Here is a 25,501-nt window from a genome sequence, read left to right on the forward strand (position 1 = left end):
GCTTTTGATTCTGTTTTTTCTCAAATAACTTTACAGCATAAAGGACTTTTTTATTCTTTTCTCTCCTCATTGCTATGATTTTTTTTAGGTTTTTTTTTAGATTGGGTCCCAAGGTAACAACATCTTAAAAGGCAGCAAATATGCCTGCATAATTCCTGGCACATAAGTAGATGATCTGTCAAGTCTTCATTTAGAAAAACTCCCAAAAATGAAACCCAAAAACCCCATAAGCATTAAGTGCATTTTATTTGCAAACATCATATGCAAACAAATGGTGTAATTACTCGGGTTGAAGGAAACTAATAGGCTGCTACATTTTTGTTCTCCTAATAGAAGGAAAAATACCATTATCCTGATATCATCCTTGATACCAAGTCTAGACCTGAGTGTTTTCAATGACAGTGATTACAAAACCTGCCTTATCTCCTATGGGTAAAAGCAGTTTCTTAGTGTTAAATTTAAAAAATACTTTCCACATGAGGCACCACTTTCTGTCCTGTCATTGACTGCTGATGAAATTGCATTATTTCAGCCTGCTGTATAGAATTCCTTTACATTTTTGTGATAAGTAGTAATTTCTCTTTAGTTTTGTTATCCTTCACATGAACCTGCCCAGCCATCATTACCTTCTCTCAGCTATTTTTTCCCTAAACTTTTCATCATTTTTCTTGGTTGTTGAACTACATCCAGTTTATTTTAAACAGTGCATTATCTTCTGCATTATATTTGAAGACAGTCAAGAAAATCCCACACTATTTGACTCCCTGGAGGAGACAGTACAAAGATAGCCTGGGTTTAGAGCAAAACAGCACATCACTGCACACAAAAGGCACTTGCCACCCAAGCTATTATATATTTTTTTTAACCTATAAAGATGTTTAAAAGCTGTATTTTACCCATTTTGAAGTTACTGTGATAATTGTTGCACAAAGGAAGCATCTGAGTTAAATTTCATGGTGTCTTATAATACACTAGGACATAAACCAGAAAAACACATACAGGATTAAGTTTCCATAAAGCCCAAATGATCTGGCATATGAAACAAGAGAAGGAATTTAATCCACTCCTATAATGTAGTCAGGGCACATGACTTCCACCCTGTTTCCATAGCTGCCTGCTACAGCCACCAAACCAGAATAGCAACCCTGGCTCCTTCAAGCCACTTGCATGGCTCTAGTGACCCATCACCTGGCCAGCTCTCACAGCCAGGGCCAAGGATGTGGTAGGCTCCTGCAGCAGCTCTTCAGGGGCACCATTTATTGCTACCCCCCCGTGCCACCACACTCCCCAATTTCAGTGGCATGCAGGAGCCAGCATTCTGCCATGTAACTCTAGAGTTACTCAGAGTGACTGGTTGAGTATATTCATCTTCTCACTCTGAGTTATGCTCATTTTAACTTGCCTTGAGAACCTCTTTCTGTTTAACCCCAGCACTGATACCTGTAGAAGACAACACACTGAGGGGCAAATTGCCTTGATTTCCTTCACCCTGCAAACCCCCTCCTGATGGAAAATGACACTCTTCAGTTGTCTTTGTACTAGATAAAGTATAAAGCCTCTTTTCTTAGCAAACAAATTAAATTAGAAATTAATTTGTTTTAAATGTGAAACCAAATAATCTCGGCAGGAATATTATTTTCTCCTCTTTTGGAGAAAGGAGAAAACATTTAAAGTTTTCTTTCCATTAAGAATTTTTAAGCCAGGAATTACTAATGAGACACTGTGACACGCTTTTGTAGGTAAAAACACAGCATAAAAAGGGTACAATGCACATGCAGAGCTGTAAGTTTTTTAGTCCAAATGTCTTTTCCTTGTCACATGATATTTTGAGAGTTGAGAAGAATTCATACAACAAACTTGCATGCAATTCAGTCTCCTGAAATTTGTTTTCTTCTAAATGTACTGTGAATTTTCACATTATTAAAATAGAAAAATAGCCACAATTTTGCTTTATACCCATTCACAATACAATTGGAAAGCTGTCATTTTACTTGCCAACTAGCAAAATGTACGGTTATGTTTCTATTACTGAAAGCACAAAAGTGAGCACATGACTGTACACTAACCTTCACGTGTTCCCAAATTATGACTTTTAGAAGCCTTGAATCTCTTTAAAAGGAGTTGCTGAAACCTGAAACTAACTTGGTCTATTGCTTTCTAAAGTAGATGAATGTAAAACTTAAGTATTACATTTCAGGCTTCTATGGCACTAAATATAGCAAAATTAAGATGAGGGAGACTATAACTGGAACTGAGTTTGGGTTTAGAGAATAATGCTTTGTTACAGGCAGAAATTATTGCTTTGCAGTACATTTCTATTTCTGACAGAAAATCACCATAAATTTGCAGAAGGAAAATGTCTTCCTGATTTTTATTTTTAATAGCAGTGACCTAAAAAATAAATAAAAAATGAACTCTTTCCCCTATTGCAAGTCACACAACCACGAATTGTTCTGACAGACCAAAGTCTTAAGACCTTTACATCGCTTGCATGCCTCTTTGATTTTCATAAGGCTGTGTTAACAATAAACACATACAACAGTTCAGTATTCTGAAGAAAAATAAACTTCATTAGAAAAGCAGGCAGTGTATGAAACAACTGCAGAAAGTATCTTTTGCTGCATGTCATTGACTAACACAATGAGCCAGAATTATGTAATATAAGTATCATCTCAATAAACTTGTTCAGTATCCCCAATCAAAAGGATGTAACCAAGGATTTTAATTTTTCTTCATTCATTTTTGATAATCTTTACTTGTTGCTTCCAACGATGTAATAAAACCTTGCAATGAGCTCTGATACTGTTCATCTGTGTGTTGCAAAGAAAGATTAACCTAACTGCAGGACAAAAGCAACAGTAAACATGTTATTTTCAATACAAAAATGGCTTCTAAGTTGACAAATTCAACGAAAAGTTTACAAATTTGTGACAATTGTCAGATGGGAACTCACTAAGTATTTAATATACTTACAAAAATCATAGAAACCTTGAGGTTGTAAGACACTTTTGGAGGTCATCTGATCCCACGTCCTGCTCAAAATCAGGCTAACAAAATTGTAAGTTAGGTCTGATTTCTCAGAGCCTTGTTCAGTCAAGCTTTGAATTTCTCCAAGGATGGACAAAGCGTTCCAGGACTTAACTACTTTCCATGGGTATGTCTTTGTGTCCTGGGTCATCTCCTGTTACAATTTAAATCTAATTATGGTATGAAATGCTGCCTCTTTTGTCCATAATGACACTCAGTTGACTTTGACAGCACAGGTTTAGAAAGTTTGCCTTGGTAACTGTTTGTTGTGTCAGCAGGAACAATGTTGCACAAAACTTTTTTCTGTTTTGTTTTCTCTTTTAAGTGGCACTGAAGGAGTAAGAGTAAGCAATTATTTGTTCATCATGGATTCTAAATTACTTAAAGCAAGTGTGAATCCAGGATTGATACCCTAATTCTGAATGGTCTTGATCTTAAGAAAGCTCAAGAGCCAGACACTGTAGACTCAAGCCCAGATCTGCAATAACTAAGAAAAAAAAAAAAAGATAGTAATAATTCACCCATTTCAGCTTGTGCTAGTGTTATGCCACCTACATAAGGTTAAATGATCTTGTCCTCCTCTAATATATAGTGAGATTTCTTTTAAGGTGACACACACTTCAGTACTACAATCCCCCTAGGCTTGTCTTTGCATAATTTCATCAGCTGTTCACCTGAACAGTTGGAAAGGACAAATTTATACAAAAATAACTTAATCTATCCTGCTAAATATTTTCCTGTATCATGACTCTATTCTGATACAAATCTATTGAATATTGGCTTATGTTGACCTCATTTGATTCAAGGGAGAACACTGAGGTCCCAAAGGAACCCAGCACACAAGCACACTCAGAATGAAGTCTTCTGTAATCTTCGGCAATTAGACAGTGTGGTTTTTCCACACAACTAGCATCACAGCTATTCTATTAAAATATTGCATTGTAAGGAAATTTGAAACTGAATCTGTCTAATAACAGTTAGTTTCACATTCACAAACAGAATTATTTCCTATAAAGTTCACATTATTACCTTTGGTGTCAGAAGTTTCACTGAATTTACTTCAAAAAGTGTCAGGCATTCAACAGTAGTCATTAGTTAGGATGGCAGCTGTTGTACATCTGAAGCTAACAAATGTTATGTGACCAGAGATGACTGGCGTGACATGTGGCCATAGCCTTTTTATACAGTTATGTTCTTAACTATTCTAAAAATGTCCATAAAGTCCTTCAGAAATACTGTTCCCAAGGAGTTTATCGCAAACCAATCCTTTAATATTTACGCCTCCTCAATTAGTTGCACACATTCACACATTACCACAGAGCGATAAACTACAGTTGAAACAGAAATAGTAATACAAATTATTCATCTGGAAGCCATATTCTCAGCACTGCAACTTGAGGCTGGATTCACTTGCTTGAAAGGACAGGGCATGTATTAAATTTCCGGCAATCAATTATCATTTCAGCCTTTGTATCTGTGATCATAAATTCAGGCACATGCCCATATGGATAAAGTGCGAAGACAGAACTGTCTTCCAGGCAAATTCCAAAAGCAAGACTGAAGTTCTGTATTCAAATATCACTCCCTTTTCTGTCCTCCTTCTCAAGAAGGCATTTTTTGTCTAATATTTTCCAATTATTCCTGGAACAAAACCTTCGAACATGTATATAAGTTGGTGATTCATCGGTTATTAATAGTTTGATAATTAATTAAAATTATATTTTCATAATTCATATTCATAAATTTAATAACCTCTTCACCACACCTTCATAACAATTATAATGATAAAAAGCATGGCTATGACTTTATGTTGACCCCAGATACCTACACACAAAAAGACTCACTGTAAGGATTTAGAATGTTCCAATGAGGATGAATTTACAAAAATTACATTGATTTTACCTACTTACTTGATTTAGAAGAATAATAATCTCTCCCAGTATGGTTCTGGTTATGAGTCACACCTTCTTTTGCCATTAGTGTTTTGCTACATTTTTTACATTAAATAGATTTAGAAAAGCTTTTTCTAGGCAAACGTTGTTACCTTTGCTTTTTATTTTTAACTTCTAGTACCTGAATTTTAAGTGACTACATTAAATATTTTTACTTTTATAAAAGACACATGCATATTTTAGTATTTAACAACCCTGAGACTGCTTCTGTTTCATATATAACACATTTGTTATAGCTTTGCATGAACTGATCTTTGAAGTCCGGAGTTCACTGCTTTTCTTCCCTGATAGGAGAAATACAATAGGAAAGACAGAACAAAGTCTCTAGCCATGCATTTCTTCCCTTGTGCTGAGAAGCAGGGTTTGGTGTACAAAATGCAGAGCCTGAAAGGCTTCAGGCATTCATAAAGTTACTTGAATTGGGCTGTGCCTTAAACATCCTTTTATAGTAGTGGTGGAGAGGATTAAAATAAAGAAGTTCACATAATACTAGGATTTACTCAAACATAAAACGGAATCTCTACTGTATTCCAAGTTCTTGCCAGTGGGGGAAACAAACAAACACACACACACGCCCCAAAAATAAACACACAATAACCTAACCAGTACAACCATAACTTCAGACTGCTTTTTAACAGTCTTTATATTAGGGCAATACCTGGGACTGTGTATGCAAAGGTGAGAGAGTATGGTCACATACTTGGAACTAAACCATCTAATGGCACAAATAACAACAGGATTAAGTACATGGGGAACAGAGTCCTTCCTTCAGGTGACATACTCACACTTAAAAAAAGAAAACATCATACAATCCAAACCATCTTCTCTGTAATTATTAAAATGTACAATACATCATATGGAAAAATCCTCCTATCTAAAAAGCCAAGCACAGACAAAATTAACTGAAAATATAATAAAATTAACCGAAAATATAATAAAATTTAGCTAATTCTGTCTACAACACTAGAGAACTACCTGCAAGTGTGACACAAGAGGGGAGAATTGAAGAAGAAACTGGGGGGATAAAAGACTCCACATCAGGAAGATTTGACCAGTGGAACAGAATACAGTGTGAAACAACGTGAAGACAAAAGGAAATAGTGTGATTCCATCTGTTACCTGTCATGTGTCCTCATAAAATCCCAGAACTTCTTAGTGCCATTCTGGGGGAAAAGAAAATAAATACCTCCATCAGCAAAATTATTTCCAAGTAAAAAATTTCTATAATGAAATTCAACAAATTTAACAGGCATTTCTTTGAAAACTTGGTATAGGTAGTTTTATTTAGGCAATCATAATTCTGGATCTTGAGTCAGTATTATAGATGTTCCAGATCTACAATATTATGCTAACAGCTAATTTAAGACTATAGTAATCTTTGAACCCAATGCTGGCCACAGTTATCACCTTCAGATGCCTATCTCATCATTCATGTGCTAGGAAGCTACAAGCACCTAAGTTTTAACTAGCAAACCAAAAACCCCATAGATCTATGTTCTTGCATATCTGGAAGTTATCTTATCTTAGTACAGCTTGTACTTACCTCCTAATTAAACTCATTTGAGATCTAGGAAAAAAACAAAAACACATCCTTCCCGCTAACCCCTTACATGGCACAGAATAGTAGTTTTGTCCACAATACGCCTAACAAGAAGAAATCACACTCCATTCTACACAACAGCTGTTACTCTGCACTGCTGCTGGTCATGAGGATACTGTTTTAACAGTAGGCTTGAAGTCACAACATTCACCCATGAACTGGGAGATAGAAAATCAATTATTTTCTTGAGATGGCCTGATTTCTGTCCTCTGCTGTCTTTAAAAGAGCAACATCCACTACAGCAGAGCTGAAACTGATCCCTGAAAACAAACATTATTCTACAGTTACAGTGAATACATACATACTTGCTTATATTTATATTCCATCTTCTATTATGACCTACACCAGTAAGAGAGACATGCATATAACTCTTCACCCTGCTTATTAGAAGTGTGATGGTATTTCTCAGCTGAAATACAACTCAAGAGATTTCATTCCCAGGTCAGTTTTTAAATTATATAAAGAATCAATATGCCACCAGAAACAATTCTTTTGGTGACACCTTTATCTCATTAGCAAGGCAAAAACTAGACCTGCTGATAACCTACACACCTAAAATGTGCTTTACCCCCCAAAAAAAAAGCAGTCCATGCTGGCTATTACAAAATATGGTTAAATGGATAATCAAGCCCTGAGCAACTGGTTAATGATTTAAATCAGGTAAATGTGAGCAATGAAAGAATCAAGTTCAGTTGGTGGGTAAAGGTGCCAAGCAATATAGACAGGCCCTTCAGCTCTATTACAGATGTCATGGCTACCAAGTCCACAACAGCTGGTGGGGATTAGATAACAAGCACTCCGGTTCAGAGATAAAGCTCCTTCGCTTTATGAGTTTACCAAGCTTTTTGGAAAAGTGACTGCTTGCTTGCTAGCTGGGTTTTTCTTCATGCCTACAACTCTAATCGTAAACAGTTGTTCCTCTACAGAGAAACTCTAGTCTACTCGTCCATTGGTGTCTGCATATACCTTCTGTTAGCACTGACAGGAATCAAATGTGTGCACCTTAGAAGAGAAACCCTGTCCTTGTTTAAATGAAACATCATTTTGGAAGAGAAATAAACTCAGCAAATTCTCAGTGCAAACTGAAGTACCAAGTTTATTCCCCCTGGTGAGAGGCAAAGGAACAGCTTTGAAAGGACTATGATACAACACAGAGTTGCAACACTTGAACTTAACAGCATAGGTTATGTGGTGTGGTAAGACAATTTAAGGTATTAAAGGTGCAAGTTCCATTCAATCCTTTCATAGGTTTATTTCTACCTGTAAGACATGTATTTGTGGGCTTTTCTCTTGTTTGCAGATTGCTGTGCAATTTATCATTTGAGTGCTGGGAAACTGTGGACCAAGGATAATGTCTTTGGCATGTACATCATATTGTTTCTCCAGTTTCAACCTCCCCTTGTTCCAAACGGTCAGACATGCTATTGTCATCCCTTCTCCCAGCATAGTGTTCACCTGGCAAAAAGGTGGGTGTCCAGCTTATGGAGAAGAAAGTATCTGAATTAAGGCTATTTTCACTTTAATTTAGGCTATTTGTCCTATGATATTATTTCCTAACGTATGATCCCAGCAACGATCTTGCCTGACTCTTTCCTCCTGTCACCATTTTCCAAATTATAGAACTTGATTGCTTTAGAACACTCATGAAAGGGTTTTAAATAGCTGAGGAAAATTACACCCTAGAGAATCATCCTTATCCAGATGGGATCCATCAGATCTGAATGACCTCTTCTCAAGGATGAGCTCCATTAGCATAACAGAATCTACCTCACAGCCATGCATGTAATTTTTAACAGAAAGTAAAAGAAGTAATTTAGTAAAAATAAATAAATAAATACATAACTCTGTATTTTCTTAGTGGCTGGGCAGCACATAAAGCATTTTCTCTAGAACATGACTGGATTAGTTTAAACCCCAAATTCAAACCCAGCCACAAGCTAAATTAATTAGAGTCTGTCCATTCAAGATATTGGCTATTACACACTCTGCCTGGGCAATGTTTGTTAACTATTTTCTGCCTATATTAGAAAAAAAATTATTTCATATGATCAACCTGCACCTGTCCAAATAAATAAATCAATAAACAAATGAAACATTCCAACATGTCATTGTTTACAGTGGCAGAAACTCAAATGAGCCCCATTCATGCCCTATTGCCCAAGCCAAATGTAATTTGAACCCAACTGTATGGAGTTGAGTTTCTATTGTACCAAATGCCTGGTTCTTTCTTAACAGACTAGTATGAAAGTTGCTAATTATTAATAGCATGTAAACAGTTGCCAATGGTTCTTATGCTGCTTTACATACTTTACAGAACATTAATTCTGAGCCGTTTCTAACAATTATATCAAGTTCTATGTAATATCTCTATCTTAAGACAAAAAATATTAATTGCTGAAACTGATCAAGATTCATGCTTTTCAAAGCCAAGCAGCTATGATTTCCTATGAAACTGTTCCACTTCATATATGCTGGCCCTTGACAATGCTCTCCTATCACCAGAGTTACAGAGAGCTGGAAAGAGTTAAAGGTATCGATGGCCAATACCACTTGCAAAAAAAGAAGTCACAACAGCTCTCTGAAACACTTAATGCTCTTCCTTTTAATAAACGTATAGAGTTGCACTACTGCACAACAGTCCATTCTCTAATTTGTAATAAGGAACAACCAAAGTATCTCTCAATGAAGTGGGAAAAATAAATATAATTAATTGCTGGTAGATCTAACCACTGATGATGAGAAGGAGAAAGGACTGCATTATGATACTTGGGTAGGATTTAAACAATTAATCTTCACATAGAAAATATGTCCTGTGATGTTTTATAAAGACAGATACATCAAAAGTATTTCATGGGAGTTTTTATTTGTTCAGAATAGCAGTTCTGACACTGCAATAGCTCTAACACATACTTGATTTGGGAAATCTTTAATCCCAAAGTAACCACACTCTAGTTCTGTGATCAGGCTCTGTGATGCTGCAGTGCTGAACTAGTGCATATAGTATGTGTAAACTAATAAAGCTGTATTTCAGGAGAGGCAGCATGGGGCACAACATCATTTCATAATACACAGAAGACAGATTACTCAAACCAGCACAAACTGTGCAAGAAAGCTATACCAGGTCAGATGAGATACTCATCTTGCTTAGCATCCTGTCTCAAACAGTAAAAAGAAAATTTAAAAACAGAGGAAGTGTACAGCAATGCCTCCCCAGAATATTCTTTCATGCCTTTGACAGAAGGCAGCTGAGGGATGTCAGAAGATGATCCCTCAAAAAAGCATTCAAATTAAACCTAGTCCTACTCCCTTTGCTTTTTGAAGCATGAAGAAATGACCACTTCTATAATATCTGAATGCATGATAGTACGCCACAAGTCCTGCTCATCTTGTCTGTGAGACTGACTTCATAATGGCATTGACAACTTAGAATTACAACAGTATGCACCAGCTAGACAGCCTGCACAAGAACTGAAGTGTTTTTGGCTCAACTGATTCCCGGACAACCATGCACTGCAAAAGAGCTCTCTGCTAGACAAGTGTTGACAGCGGATGAAAGTTCAGCAGATGTGACACCTACTAGCAGAGAGCTGTTTATGATGCCACCCATATTTGATCTCTGCATTCTCCATCCTGCTTCTATCCTTGATATTGTTTTCCTAAGACTTCCTGCACCTGCTCGTTGCCAAAATTACAGGCAGGAGCCTGTTCACACTGTCTGTTACAGATAAGTTGAGCTTGTCTACAACTTGTGACCAAAAGACCATTCTTTTCTCACCTACACTCTCTCTGTCTCTGGTTGAACTGCTTTAAGAATCCTTGCAGCACAGGTATTGTTGTCCTCAGTTTTCCTACCCTACCTCAGGCAATACAGTGGCTGAACAACATGAGCAAAATGCTGTCAGGGTACCAAAGCAAAAGGTAACTTTTGTTTACTAGAGAAACTTGCCTAAGACAGCCCAATTACTCTGTTGGGAGTTCAGATAATTAAACAAATAATTTATCTTGGATTTGCACTCATTTAGATGACTTCTTGTAATGAGCTTTGGACAGACAACATGTGATCAAAGCAGAAATGATTGTTGCCCAAAATCTGCTCAAAGTTTCTCTTATTGGCCTTATTTAAGTATTTAAAACTTTGAAAATGCAACGTGTTGCCCAATGTTTATCCACAGAAAACTTCTGCTTGGACTGACAATGCCAAAGTGGCCAAGAACTGCAAAATCAAACAAAACCCAGATCAGTTCTTACTTGCTAGTACAGATCTTTGAGGAGACTGGTAACAGGCCACGTAGGCAGACTACTTGAAATGCTGGAGACATGTCTCCAAAATAAGCAATCTAGCTTCACACATGCCACTAAAAGAGAGGGGAAAAAAAAATCTCTCCATGACAATGATTAACTGCTTACTGTTTACATTACAGGAGAGACAACATGACGTTTGGCGACCCATTGTGATACACCCTAGACATATGTAGTGGGAACAGTTCCTGTTCACTGCTCTTACAATTCAGTTAGAGCACAGAGAAAACTTGGTATAAACAAACAGAAGCAGTTAAGGAAAAATGGCAAATACATTATGGTATAGATAAGCTACGTGCACAAGTTATGAGGGTTAAAATGACAAACAACAGGCATGATCCCCTAGCCTCTACCAGTTGGAAGGGGTTTAAAGTAGTCATCCAAGAAGTAAATGTTCCATGTTTGTGAGGAAAAAAAAATTCAACTTGAGGAGTTGAAGCAATTATAACACAAAAATAATTCTGTCCTTATTGCTCCATTTACTCTGTTTCCATCCTCCTAAGACACAAAAGCAGTTAATGCCCTTAATGCAAAGGGATTATGACTGTTCTTCATGCAATAAAATAATAACACTGTAAGTAAAGAAAAACAGATAAGAGAATTAATTGGCAAATAACGGTCTCAAACCAGAGTTAGCAAAGCCAAGCAAGTGTGCAGTCCCTGTTTAATGATTTACATGTAACAAAGCAGTAAAACTCCCTAGAGGAATAATGAGATTTTGCTTTTTTTCTGTTCTAAAAAAAACAGGGGGCAAATACAAGAAAACCCCTTCAAGTTACATGGGGATGTTTGTGTTCTTTTAAAAACACATGTAGAACTTTTCCATTGCACTCATTCCCACATTCAACCCTTCTTCCATCTACACAGTTCAATACCTACACAGTTCAGTATCAATGTGCACAGCAATGCCTGTATCTGGAAATTCACTATGAATTCTCTTGTTAAGGTCTCTACTTGTTGCCCAGACGGGCATGGCAAAAGAAGATAAATTTGTCTCTTTGTTATATGGGTTTTCATCAGGTTAATACAGATGAGCATCATGCCTGGGGAATCAAGTAACTGACTCATGAAAATGGACAAAAATCTGCTCCAATGTAACCAGCTCCTGAAACCTCCTGCCATCTTAAGTGGTCTTAGCTTAATGCTTTTCAGTCATGCTCACTTTTTAATGACCAATAGGAGCTACCAAGAGGTAAATTTGCAATAAAAGCAACCCAGTAATTCAGGACTTTTTGGTTTATAAAACATATGCTCTTACAATGGGAAAACATGCTCTGAAGACAGGCATTAACTGCTGCTTCTCCTTGACTCACAGTTGCTGGGCTAAACAGAGTGAACTTCCCCTATAGTAAACTGAGCAAGGCAAGAGATACTGAATGCCAACAGCAAAGTCCTCATCCCTCTGCATATGAATCTTTCCCTTCCCTTCTCTATCTGCTACAGAAGTAGTACTCCTATCAGTGCAGATTTCATTGTAACATTTCTTTTTCTTTTTTTTTTTTCCATCTTAATGGAATCTGATGTCACAGCTGCAGCAGTGTTCAATGGAAATTTATAATCTAATATAAACCATTTTGTGCCAGCTGAATTATTATTGCTATAACTCTTTGTTATACAAACTATACGTAATGTTTGTTGATGTGTCCGCAAAGATATGCCCACAGAAGCTGTACTTTGAGGACAAAATTGGGATCGAATATGATATGCTTTTCAGTTTCCTGTCATATAATTAGTGATCAAATTAATTAGTGATCAAATTAACTTGCACTGCCTGAATATTTTTCAAAGTGTTTTCAGCACTATGCCACAACAGTATGTAAATAAACAAACTATAAGCTCTGACTGCCACAAATCCATAGTTTGGGAGCTTTTTAAAGAAACAAAGCATTAGTAGTCTACATGATACTGTGAAACCTTCATGAAGAAAAAAAATAGGCTGAGAAAGGCAGCTAAAGCAAGTTTGGATTTGTGATGTTTCTAAATAAAAGTAAATACCTGTTATATATGCTTTAAAAGATTCAATTAGCTTGATAAGTTAGTGAGATGGATTTTTTGTTTACAGCAGCCTGAGAACTGCCATGCTCTGTCCACCAAAAAAAAACCCCAGAAAACCCAACTGTGCAAAAGAACCATCAAAATTTCAAGGACAATTCATGTTCAACTTTTCATCTAAAAGAAAACCTCTGTCCTGAACAGCATATTATGCATATGAAATGTGTTTAAAATAATGACTTATCATAATTTTGTCTACTTTAAAGGTTTGAGCTGTGATAAGCAGGGAGAAAGCTGTCTTCTTTTTACGTAATTACAGACTTCAGAGAAAGTATTACATATATTTAAACATGAAAGGAAGCACTTTCAGCCAGTATAAAACCATGCAACTCAATTAAAAAAAAATTAATAAAAATCAATAAAATAATTCTAATTTACAGAGGTTGAGTGGCTGGCCCTTTCTTATTTTTTTTTTTCCTTTTGAAGGTATACAACAGTATCAGGGCATTGTCTTATGCTTGGCTATCATACTACATAACCACTAATTTAAATGCAGCCCTAGGGTGTAGATCCCTAAGAGTGCATGAAAAAAAATCAATCAAAATCTAGGCTGCCCCTTTTGCTACCCCAGCTGCACATCTCTTCTCTACCTCTAACCCATCATTGCCATTTGTATAACTACACAGCAAGCTGGGCCTGGGAACTGATCTGATTAAGAATAAAGAGCTCTACAATAAAACCCAATGAAAAAAATGGGTTTTGGTAGTCAACATGAACGTCGTGTCATTACACACATAACAAGTTTTTACCAATGGCAATTAAACAGAACAGCCTTGGCCTATTCAAAATTACTTCAAGAAGATGGAGATGTGTCTAATATGGAGTGTTCTAGAGAAAGGCACATGCACACTAAAAAGCCTAAATTACCATTTCAGTCCACACCCACCAATCCACTCCATCAGACTGCACACGCTGAAATAAATGAAGCTTCATCTTCAAAAGCAATTTGCAGAATTACTTGCTGATGTTGAAGAACTACTTCAAAAGAGTTTAAGTGTTATGGAATTTTACTGTTTTTTAAACAAGCTACTGTTTAAGCTCAAGAGGAAGGGGAGGGAGTGTTTGTTTTTTAAACAAAGCTTGTAAGATTTCATTACTGAACTATCCAGAATGTTTATTTTAAAAGCATGATTACAAATAATGGCATTCTGCAGTTTTTAACTCACCCATACTCAAATGTTTCAGATCACAATGACTGTGTTAGTGCCTCTGTGGAATCTGTATCCAAAAATACATAATCTCATGATTTACAGCATTGAAAATTAGCATTCTATCTGAAGCACAAATACTATTGCTGGTAATTGGCTTTAATTGACAATATTAAAAAGTACCAAGTAAGAATAAACTAGCAAAGTTCACAAGGACAAATCATCCTCTACACCAAAGAACAACGTGCCAGCTCCAGCTGACACAGTAGTTCCAGGCAGGGCAGGGCAAAGTTGATGTGACCTCCTCTACACTCATTCTATGTACAAGGATCTTGAACAAGAGACAGAGGTGCTCAGCTCTAAGTGACAGCAAAGTCTTTGAAGCATGGACTTGACTTCTGATCTGAAATTAGCTGGAAGACAAAAACGTACTTCTTTAAAAAAAATCATGTGTGCCAGTGGAGACCACACCAGGGATACCTCAAGAGACATAAAACCTAAGGTCATAGACTGTAATTTTTACAACCCATATCAATTTTCTCTTCAAAGTGAGGGTTATTCTGGTAGGAGTTTGTAATGAAACTGCAAACAGATGCTTATGGTAATAGAGTTTACTGTTCAAAGGTGCAATTTTTTCACACTTTAGGAGGTAAAATAAACAATGGAGAATGCATTAATTTATTCAACTGTTAGTGCAATACTGGGCCAAGCCACTTTGTTCATTTTATGTACATCAACTGCCAGAACAATTACAACTAAGATACTTGATGTGTAAGTAAACTTTCTCATATAATCCTCTGGAAGTTTACTTTTCATGTCACAGTTTGGTTTTTTTGTGTGTACTTTTCAACAATGGAGTTGTTGCAGTTCATCTTGGCATACAGCTATCAGTAAGATCACTTACCTTTGAAAGAAATTTATAAAACACACGCATCAAGCGTATATAAGTACACTAAATTAAGTCAAATCTCCTTTCTTGCCCTGTTTTTCTATTTTGAATACACATCATCATTAAGAACAATTGCATGTACATATCAAACATGCTTTACTCCAAGGCAAATACATAGTAGCACAGTGAAATCTATACCGCAAAGAATAAAGATACAGTGCTTGCATTAACACGATATGCACTAAGGTCAAATGTATGACCTTTCTTACATCATTTTACTGCCAGGTCAGCATGTAAGTCAAGGTTATAAGTTGAGATACAAACAGGGTTTTCCTAGTACTAAATTCACTCCAATTCTTCCTAACAGAACAGAGTGTTATTGTACATAAATTACAAAATTTAAAGTCCTCAACTGCTCTTTCTTCTACTTGAATTCCTGTCATATTACTGAATTTGGCTGCATGTATTTTCCATTTTCACTGAACTGTGCTTTCCCTTTGAAGTCTGTGATGCCCTTTCTCATTTTGCACAGACAAAAGGAACATACACTTTTCATATTTATGAATTTCTAACACTACTTTTGCCATGAAGTTATAGTAAATATTAAATCCAAAACTTTGACTGGATGTAGTTAAGGAATAGATTCCTAATACTTAAATGCATTGTAACAGAGGATATAATTTACAAACTGTGCATTCAATTGATGAGACAGCAAAATGTTTTAAGTACTGTACTTTCAAACAGATGTATAACACATCTCACACACCCATATACATATCCACACTTGCTAAAAACTTGCACAGCAATGTCCATTTTTGTGATCTTTTCCTTGTATTTCTCTGTTGTTGAAGAAAAACTCTCATACCAAAATTACTATCAAAGGGACAAAAACTCAGGAAATGTAAACCACTGAGATTTCCTTTGCCATACTTTCTGCTTAATCTGACTTAAACCAGCACTTCCATCAAAATAGTATCAACATCCCTTTCCCTGTTTTCTGCACAGTCTCCTGCTTGTAAACAGCAAAAACATTTCTGTGACCACACGCTAAGCCACATTAAAGATGTCACCTAGTGACTAAACCACCTCAGCACAGACAGCTTCTCCAGGCCAGTCATGTTACCAAAGCAAAAAACAAAGTATGTGCCACACAAATGAGGGGACAATTGTACCTGTAATTTCATGTAATATTTTTGTTGTTTTTTGTACAAATTACAGATCCAGTACACATTAATGGAAATGGAAACAAAATTTCATGAACAACCTAAGAGGGTGTGAAACAGATCCAGGAGACATATTTGCTGGCTCCAGGTGAAAGGAATAGAATAGAATAGACAAGGTTGGAAAAGACCTTTGAGATCAAGTCCAACCCAACACCATCTAATCAACTAAACCATGGCACCAAGTGCCTCATCCAGTCTCTTCCTAAACACCTCCAGTGATGGTGACTCCACCACCTCCCTGGGCAGCCCATTCTGATGGGCAATCTCACTTTCTGTAATGAACTTCTTCCTAACATCCAGCCTAAACCTCCCCTGGTGCAGCTTGAGACTGTGTCCTCTTGTTCTGGTGATGGTTGCCTGCGAGAAGAGACCAACCCCCACCTGGCTACAACCTCCCTTCAGGTAGTTGTAGACAGCAATAAAGTCTCCCCTGAGCCTCCTCTTCTCCAGGCTAAGCAACTCCAGGTCCCTCAGCCTCTCCTCATAGGGCTTGTGCTCCAAACCCCTCACCAGCCTTGTTGCCCTTCTCTGGACACATTCCAACTCAACATCTTTCCTAAAAGAATCTCAACCAGACAGAAGCTGAGAACTGCTAGGCGTTCTGTGTTTATTTTTCTAGAGTTTTTCTTATTTATATTAACTGTTGCATACTCATTGAGTTAGAAACAAACAAACATGGCCTTTGTAGTTCATTAATAAGTTCATCTGTGAAACAACAGACATAGGTTCATATGCTCCAATTGATAATAACTCATGAACAATTCCAAAGTACTTTATAGTATTCAATAACCTTGACTTTTAGTGCATTCACTGGAAAGATGGAAGATCTGAATGTAGCCTTCACTCTGAACCACTTCATTTCAGGCCAAGGCCAGAACTCTAAAACTCTTTTTATTAGAATAATGTCATGTTCTGTGATGGGATTTGAACTGCAGTATTTGTCTGTTCTGCTATCTGATGGAGCCTTAGTTAAATCCAGTGAGACTGATTCCTGAAAATTCCTTTGGAGAATGGCATCTACATTTCTAAGTTTCTTATGAAGACATTTCCCAAACTGCTCAATTTTGTTTAGACAAAGTTAATCATAAGACAAATAAACTTCCTTTTTAAAAATTTTGTTTGTTTGTTTGTTTGTTGTTTTGTTTTAAGAGAGTAAAGAATGAAAAACATCTCTGGAAAATCAGTTTGAATCTTTTCTGGTCCATGGGTAGCTACTTCTTATTACTAGAGAGGTACCAAGATAAAAGGCCTGACTCTTGAGATTTCAGTCCAGTGATATTTAATGACAGGCTGGGGAAATAATTCTGAACTTGCCATACCATACTGAGATCAATTATGTCTGCAGTAGCTGTTTCAAGATAGAGATTCAATATAAAGTACCCATTGTGAGTCAGAGACCCCACAGTACATGAGAAATCTCATTTGATATTCTTGAACTGCTTCCTGTACTCATCCTGTGTGTTCATTAGTCAAAGTATCCTTTCAACCCCTTAGGAAGAGGACTCTCCAAATGATACACTATGGACAAACACTGCTTTGGTCCAAGGCACGTTCCCACAACTCATGATTCCCCAGTATAGCACGCCAAAGAATCTGGGGCTGCTGAAGACAACCTTACATAAAATCTCACCTCACTGGCTTTGCCAGGATTTAGAGCTCTCATCTCATCTCTGCAGGCACAGCAGGGAAAGCAGCAAACTCAAGTATAGTAAGTAAAGGGGAAAATTAATCTTAAAATCATCAGTCCCAAGGCAACCACTACGCCTACAAGCGTAATTTTTTCTTTGCTACCCTAGGTCATGACCCTCATCCGAAGAGGAAGGAAAGAAACTGTCCTTTCATCATTAATTTCACTATGCTATTCAGGAAAACAACACTGACAACACTATAAAACCACAGTTTAAGTTGCCACTGGTATTTCAGCCAAACGCTAATCACCACTATCAATTGTCTAATATTTCTTATTACCTCTTTAGTCATTCTAACAAATTCCATTGCAACTTATAGAGTCTGATAAAAATCTTCTGTGGTTGACAAAGAGCCAGCAGAAAAAAAAACCCACCATCAACCAAACAAAAACCCCAAAGCAAACAAAAAACAAATCAAAAGAGAAAAGCCCACAATTATCCATTTGCTGTAACAGTAGCGGACCAATCGATTTTTAGTTAGGTAATATAGCTGCATTCCAAACTATGCAGGTGATAAACACTGTTCTAACTTCAGAAACAAAAACTACCAACTATGTCACCTGATGTACAACACTGACAAGAAAAAGCCTGTGTATAGACAGTTGTGTCATTAAAATTGGATTAAGAGGAAAAAATAACACAGAAAACAATCCGTCACAAAGTTACTTGGTTTTGCAAATGCAGCTGTAAAGCAACAGCACAGTTCACATAAATATGATTTTTAAAAGTAATTACCAAATCCATTCGTTTATTTACAAATTATGAAGGACAAAATATTTTTAAGGCAGAAATCAAACCAATGCAGGCACAATGATTTTATGAATACAGCTTAATGAACTGTTTGTCTTGCATCACACACAAGCCTGGTACACACCAACAACCAACCAGTGTTAACAAGACTGACCAAGATTAACAGGCAGCACTTGGGAAATCCCAAGTTTCAACAAAGTTGGGAACAAAGCCAGGTGCAGCACCATGGTGTCTCCATGGTGAAGAAAGAGCAGGGAAGGCCAGCTCTTACACACCCAGTCTCACAGGAACTCAAGGTTACCTCTTAATGCAAGTGTTTTCACAGACGAGGTCCTGGGATTTTAAACATGTCTCTTCAGCAGCACTGAATGCTGTAAGCATGTTAAAACTATTTATTGCCATTTCTGTTGACTTCTTTAACAGAATACTATGACACCTTAATCTCTAAGACTTTATCCTGAGCATGCAATAGCATGAACCCAGCATACACAGAAAAGCCTAAAATCTTATGCAAAGAATGGTCACAAATTTCCTCCACAGATTCAACTGGGCTGACCTGAGAATTAACTTCCATAAGAACTACAGTCAATTACACACCTTTCCTTGCAAGAGCAAGACACACTTTTCTGACCAAAAAAAAAGTGTACAAAACATAGCACTACAGACAGCAGTTTCTTTCCTCTTTCATCCTCTCCCCAAGGCACAATTGTTAGGTGTGGTTTGTCGTCCCACTTAACGCAGTACTAGAAGGCATGCCACTGCTCTCATAAGGGCTGCAGAAGAATGTACAGACATAGAGGAGTGAAGACACAATGCCAACTGGCATTCTTTTTTCTTTTTTTTTTTTTTTTTTTTTCTTGAGAAATACTTCAAAAGCAAATATTCCAACAGTTTTACCATTTAGTAAGATAGTTTCCCTGACTAGCTTTTATTCAGCCCCTGGGTGTGATTAAATCTTTTCTCTCCCCACCCCCCACCCCTCCCCCCGCCCCCCACCAACATAATTCTTACATTTAAATCTTGACATTTATATTATTACTTTTACTAATTAATCTTTTTCTGTGGAGTATACCATAATGCTCTAAGGAGGCTTGTATGTTCTCATGAGTCTTGTGAGAGTTCTGCCAAGAGGTTTTAACTCCTAGAGAGATCAAAGAGAAAGTAATGAGATAAAAAGAAATAGGGTTCTCTAGACTGACAAGTCAACTATCTCTCGTCAAGAAGAAAAAGGGATGGTTTACAGAAACAACCAGGAAGACAATCAGCATTCAGATGTGATGGAACTGTCTAGTAAAGTACTACAGTAGTCATTTCTGTACTTAACAATTACTGACTCCTTCAATAGGAGGCCAATGATCCTACTCTTTAAATTTATCTGAGTGACACAAGTCAGAAGTGCTACAGATCAAATTTTAGGACTTACAAACTGCAGCACTATGGAATGTTACTCTAAAGAGCAACACAAACCTTGCAAAGCAAGCCAGAAACTGCCTATGGACAGTATTTTAACATGCCAGGAATGTTACATGTTACAATACTGGAAGCAGAGTGCAAACTGCTGACATACATATGAAATTCTGAGACAGATTTGCCAAAAGACTTGATAGTCAAAACTTCTTCTAACCCTGCTGCTTCAAAGTGACCAAAAAAATAACAAAGGTATATCTTAAAACCAAAACAAAACTGAATGTAGCCAATGGGGATAATTTTTTTTCTCCCATTTTTTCCACATCTTGACTTCCACTCAGTTTCTCACAGTATGTTGGTTTTGGTCATAAAGCACTGAAGATATCTCTGTGATTATCTCAAAACTTGCCTGGATGTGTTCCTGTGTAATCTGGTGTAGGTAAACCTGCTCTGGCAGGGGGGCTGGACTAGATGATCTTTCAAGGTCCCTTCCAGCCCCTGTGATTCTGTGATTAATTGCTGTGACTAAAATTAAGTAGAGAAAGGCATCTGGCCCCACCAATGAGAGGAGCAAAAATATCACTGTGTTCAGCAAGGTTGGAATTTCAACTTGATAAAAATTCATGCTAAGGATCTCAGTATGTGGTATTTTATAGGCCAGACCCATTTAGAATAGAATGATAGAATAGAATAATAATAAACCAGGTTGGAAGATACCTTCAAGATCATCGTGTCGTAGTCTAGAATTTTTACATGCAGCCGAACAAAATGCTACATCCATCCCACGTCCACAAATAACTATTACATTTAACTAAAACACCAGCTAAAATGACATGTATCATTTACATTAATCCTTAAAATAAGAACACCAAATTATCAAAGCCTGTGTAACTGACTGCATAGTCAATATTCTTACTACTTCTCATCTTGGACATCATTAAAATTTTGCAGAAGCACTCAAATGTTTTTATAAGTTTGACAATATGTACCCTTTCTAAGCAGAAAATCCAGTGATAACAATCATCACCTATTAGGTTCTTGAGAAATACAGTTTTCTTCATTAAGAGTCAGATCTACAGTCAGAATCATGGAGCTGCTTACTTCAAAAAGCACTCACAAATTAAGATTGAAATTACAACGTTTAACATCTCTGAAATCTTAAAGTGGATAGTGAGTAATGCACAGTGTGCTTTATCATCTTGCTGAGGAATTTTTCTAGGCTTTTAAAACAACTGTTTGTATTTGCTAGCTAAATATGCACCTTGATCGTATGCAGCATATCAGAACAAGCATAAAAGAATGAAGCTCAAAGCCTCAGTTGAGGAGTTTTCTATGCACACATTTTTTTTTATATTTTAAATAGATCTACCACAACTCTAAAAACCCCACACTATTTACTGCATGGGAGAATTGTGGAAGGCAAAGAAAGTATGGAAAAGAAAGAGTATCAGGTTCCAGAAGAAACACTCACACAGTAACTACATAATATGCAAACGCACTTCGCACATGCTGAACACAGAACATGTATTACACACTGCACACAAGTAACTTTCAAAAATACATTACATTTTGAAGCACTATGCAGCTAAAAAGACAAGAAAGCAAAATCCCCAAATATATGGGAAAGAAAACAAAAAAAAAACCCCACAGCAACCACCATCTACATTTTTATGCTTGTGTAATTTTCCCTGTGTACACTGGGGGTGGGGGGGAAACTTTAAAAACAAACCCAACTTGCAAACGTACACACACACACAGAGGGTCACAAAAGCTATGAAAGAGATTCTTAACACAGGGCTCCTGAGCAGACGACAAGCCATTAAACTTTCACCTTTAGGTAATTATGATGATCTGATGTCTCTTTTATGGTATCTCCCAATTTTTTAATTAAAATCTACAATGTGTTCAACATGCACTTTTTCCATTAAACTTTGATGTGTTTTACTTATAAAGCAATGAAAGTTTTCAGTTCAGTCTCCTTAAAGTTCCAGAGAAACCATTTTCCACTCACTTGCTTTGAAAGCAATTAAAACAACTTGATGAAGAACAGCAGCAGGGGGCTAATAGAAGCCAAGGCTTAGTAACAATCTTTAGATTTTTCTCCTAAGACTTTCTCACAAACCCTCCTCACAAAGATCCTCAGGGCTTTTCATCCTCTCCTTTCTCCACACCCCCAAAAAATTCAGTTCAAAGTGACAGAGGCAGCTAGCTCAAGGTTTTGCTATTTCCTTAATTTCACTTTTACCTTTCAGTTTTGACAGACTGAATTGAAATCCAATTCCCATAGTGGTGGTGATCTCCTGGTATCTTCCCATTGGGAAAAAAAATACACAGAAGATTCAAGAAGTAACGTGGGAACATCTAACCTGTTATCTATGCTGAGGAGAGTTCTGATAGAGAGAAATGTTCCTGTTACTTAGAAGTCATATACATCTGACATTCAAATAATTTAATGTACTAGTGTTTAATTAGTGACTTATATACAGTTCTATGTTTTAATGCAGTTATTTCTGAAACCTTCATATTGACAGTTACCCTGTAACAATTTAACTATTGGGATACAAACTGAAGAACTACACGGCCCAACTGCAAATAATGTTCAGCCACTCTAAAAATGGGAACTGCCCATAATAAATGTCAGGTTCTTCAGTTGTAGTATTATGCAAATGCAGAAATCAGTTTTATGGAAAACAGAACTATTAGTACAATTCTTATGCTTATCAGAAACAGTACGGCATACTTTTTAGCTACATTTTTCCTCTGCTTACCACCATTTTACTTCTTCATTACTATGGCCACCTGATGTACAATCTTTGTTGGTCACTAATTTTGGGGAACTTCTACAGCTCCAGAGCTCTACAGATGCCTCAGTTACTGTATTCAAGTGAGCCTGCTATGGCTGAAACACCACAGGCAGCATGCTGCCACATGAACAGCTATTTTGAAGAAGCAGGGCTATGGGACATACCTATTCTGCCCAGATTCCAGTTACAATCCCTTATTCTTTTAAAATCCAGAGCTACAGTTACACTACACAAGGCTAGAAGCAAATAGGGACTAAAGGAGGTCAGCTACATCTCCTCATCTTGAGGACAGGGGCAGCACATACAAGAGAGTGGAGGTCAGGAAAGACAGATGGTGGGCATTCCCATTACAGCTAAGTCACCTCTTGTCCTCACACCACTGAGCTTTATGTTTTCCAGTTGGTGATTCTTGTAGTTTGTGTTTCTACCTTATTTTAGCAAGCTTGTATTTGTGAAACAAACTGGAAGAATACATTGTGGAAAAAACTTAGTGATATCTAAGAGTAAATCACGAATATTTCTTCGGAGCAATGCCAAGGATCATACTTTTCTGCTCTTCCCCCTTCTGCTGAAGTAATACACCACTAAAATGGTAATGTGAGATCTGTTTAATGAAATTTTATTTAAAAATTAGGATTAAAAAAAAAACACAGAAAAAATTCTAAGTCACTGAACTTACATGTAGTCCTACCAGTAAAGAGACAAAAAGTTTCTGTCGGCTTTCTGAAATAATCCTCTCATAAATATCAGAAAAGGATCCATCAAGAATACAAACTGGTTTCTGAAGTACAGAAACAATGTCCTAAGGAACAGAAGAGTTATGCATTATTTTCAACAAGCATACAAGCACTTCACAGAACTGAAAAAATGCAAGGATGGAAAGACCTCACAAGATCACTCAGAACAACTCTCTTTTAAGGGTGGCAGGATCAAACATATGTTATGCGAGTGCTACATAATACATGCCAGAAACAGAATATGCATCTGAGCACTACCCAGTCACAGCCACCATTCAGGCGGTTCTATCCTTCAAACTATTCTATTTGTGCAATTTTTGGTTTAACAAATACTTGCAATCCTATGTATGTAACAGCACTGTAAGGTTGTTACTCTAGAAGTGCATGACCCAGAGATTGTCATGAATACTACTGTGGAATAACCATGTAATTAGAATTACCATTAGCATTATTTCTTTCTGCATTAGTTTTCAAGTACTAATGCTTACTTCTCCAGGAGGGTAGTTTTTTCTTTTCCATACTTTCTCTTTTCAGAGAAAGAACATCTCTCACCTTTAGGAGTTTAGCCTCATTTCCCTATAATGCATTCATCACTGCTCAGCACATCTGTCCCAGCAAATCCCATTTCCTGTTCTATTCATGAAGCTCAGCAACCTGGAGCTTTAGTGATTGCCGCCACACTTTTCCCATGGCCTTCTCACCTCTCTCCCCCCCCCACGCACCCCGCTCCCATTGTTTATCATCTGTTCTCCCCTGCTGCAAACTGCTGTCAGATGTTCACTTATCCCTAATCTTACTCACTGCCTTTGATATTCTTTCTAATCCAACAACCTGTCAACTGGGGCATCAGCCCATGTCCAGACCAGCTGCTCTGTCACAGGCCGTAAGATTCCCTCTCAGCTCCAAGAGGTATTTAAAGGATTTTGACACAGCAACCACAACGTGAAACAAATAATTAATGCTGTTTTGATCAGTGATCAGGGCTTTAGTGTGACATGAGCTGACCACTAAGAAAAACTGAGCTTTACTTTGTTTAAACTTTGCTGTTACTGTATTAACAAGATTTTGATCAATGTTTGAAGGACAGTACCAAAAAGCTAAGTTCATTAACTTGTTTTAGTTTAAAATTATGAAGAATAATTAATCTGAATGCAAGTCAGACGGACAGTTAACTTTATAGGCTTGCTGTGTAAAACATTCTTTATGCAACATCAACTTGTACAGAGTTTTCAAAGCATGGGAGCTGACCTTTTATGCGTTACAGCTGAAAATACAAATGTATTTTAAATATGGCAGTAGTTGAGGCAAAAATGTTATCTAAAACACACTTGCATTTTCAGGAATATAATAAAGTATCATTTAATCTCATATAGACCACCAAACCCAAACACTTCAAAGTATACTCCCATTTACAGAAAATGTCTAATTTCCATAATACTCAGATTTGCTAGAAACACTTAAAATGTGTGTTCATCTGCTTCAAAACATACCAACTACACATAATGTCTTAGCTGAAACTGTGATTCAGATGACAAATTTTTTTGTACTTGGGAAACAAAATTTCTGTTATTTTAAGTAGACATATGTATTTTGATCCAAACTGAAAAACAAAGCAGTTAAGTTGCTGAAGAACACAACCACTACTTTATTTCTCAATTGCTACAAAAGTGACAAACATGACACCCCCCCCCCCCACTTTAAACCCTATAGTAGACATATTTTACACCCAGAACCCCCTGTAATAAAATCTCAGTAATGGATTTTATAACATTGTTCATTCACTTACAACTAAACCATTACTTTTCTTCTCAGGGCTTGCCTATACCAGGACATGAAGAAAATTAATCTTAAATAAATACCTTGATGAACTTGAATTCTGCTAGTTAAAATCCATTAAACCCCTGTGTGGACACAATCATTCGGTT

At 36.9% G+C, this 25,501-nt stretch overlaps 1 protein-coding gene across 1 annotated transcript in view; it reads right to left on the bottom strand.

Annotated features, from left to right (window-relative positions):
• NUDT14 (nudix hydrolase 14) overlaps positions 1 to 25,501 on the bottom strand; it is a 58,909-nt gene that overhangs the window by 26,072 nt on the left and 7,336 nt on the right. The window contains exon 2 of the mRNA XM_068160294.1: positions 6,099 to 6,142. Coding sequence (XP_068016395.1) covers positions 6,099 to 6,142 — 44 coding nt within the window. The remainder of the gene's footprint in view (positions 1 to 6,098; positions 6,143 to 25,501) is intronic.

The sequence above is a fragment of the Melanerpes formicivorus genome, unplaced genomic scaffold (genome assembly GCF_026170545.1).
Source record: "Melanerpes formicivorus ecotype bairdi unplaced genomic scaffold, bMelFor1.0.p_v2 SCAF_48, whole genome shotgun sequence".
NCBI lineage: Eukaryota > Metazoa > Chordata > Aves > Piciformes > Picidae > Melanerpes > Melanerpes formicivorus.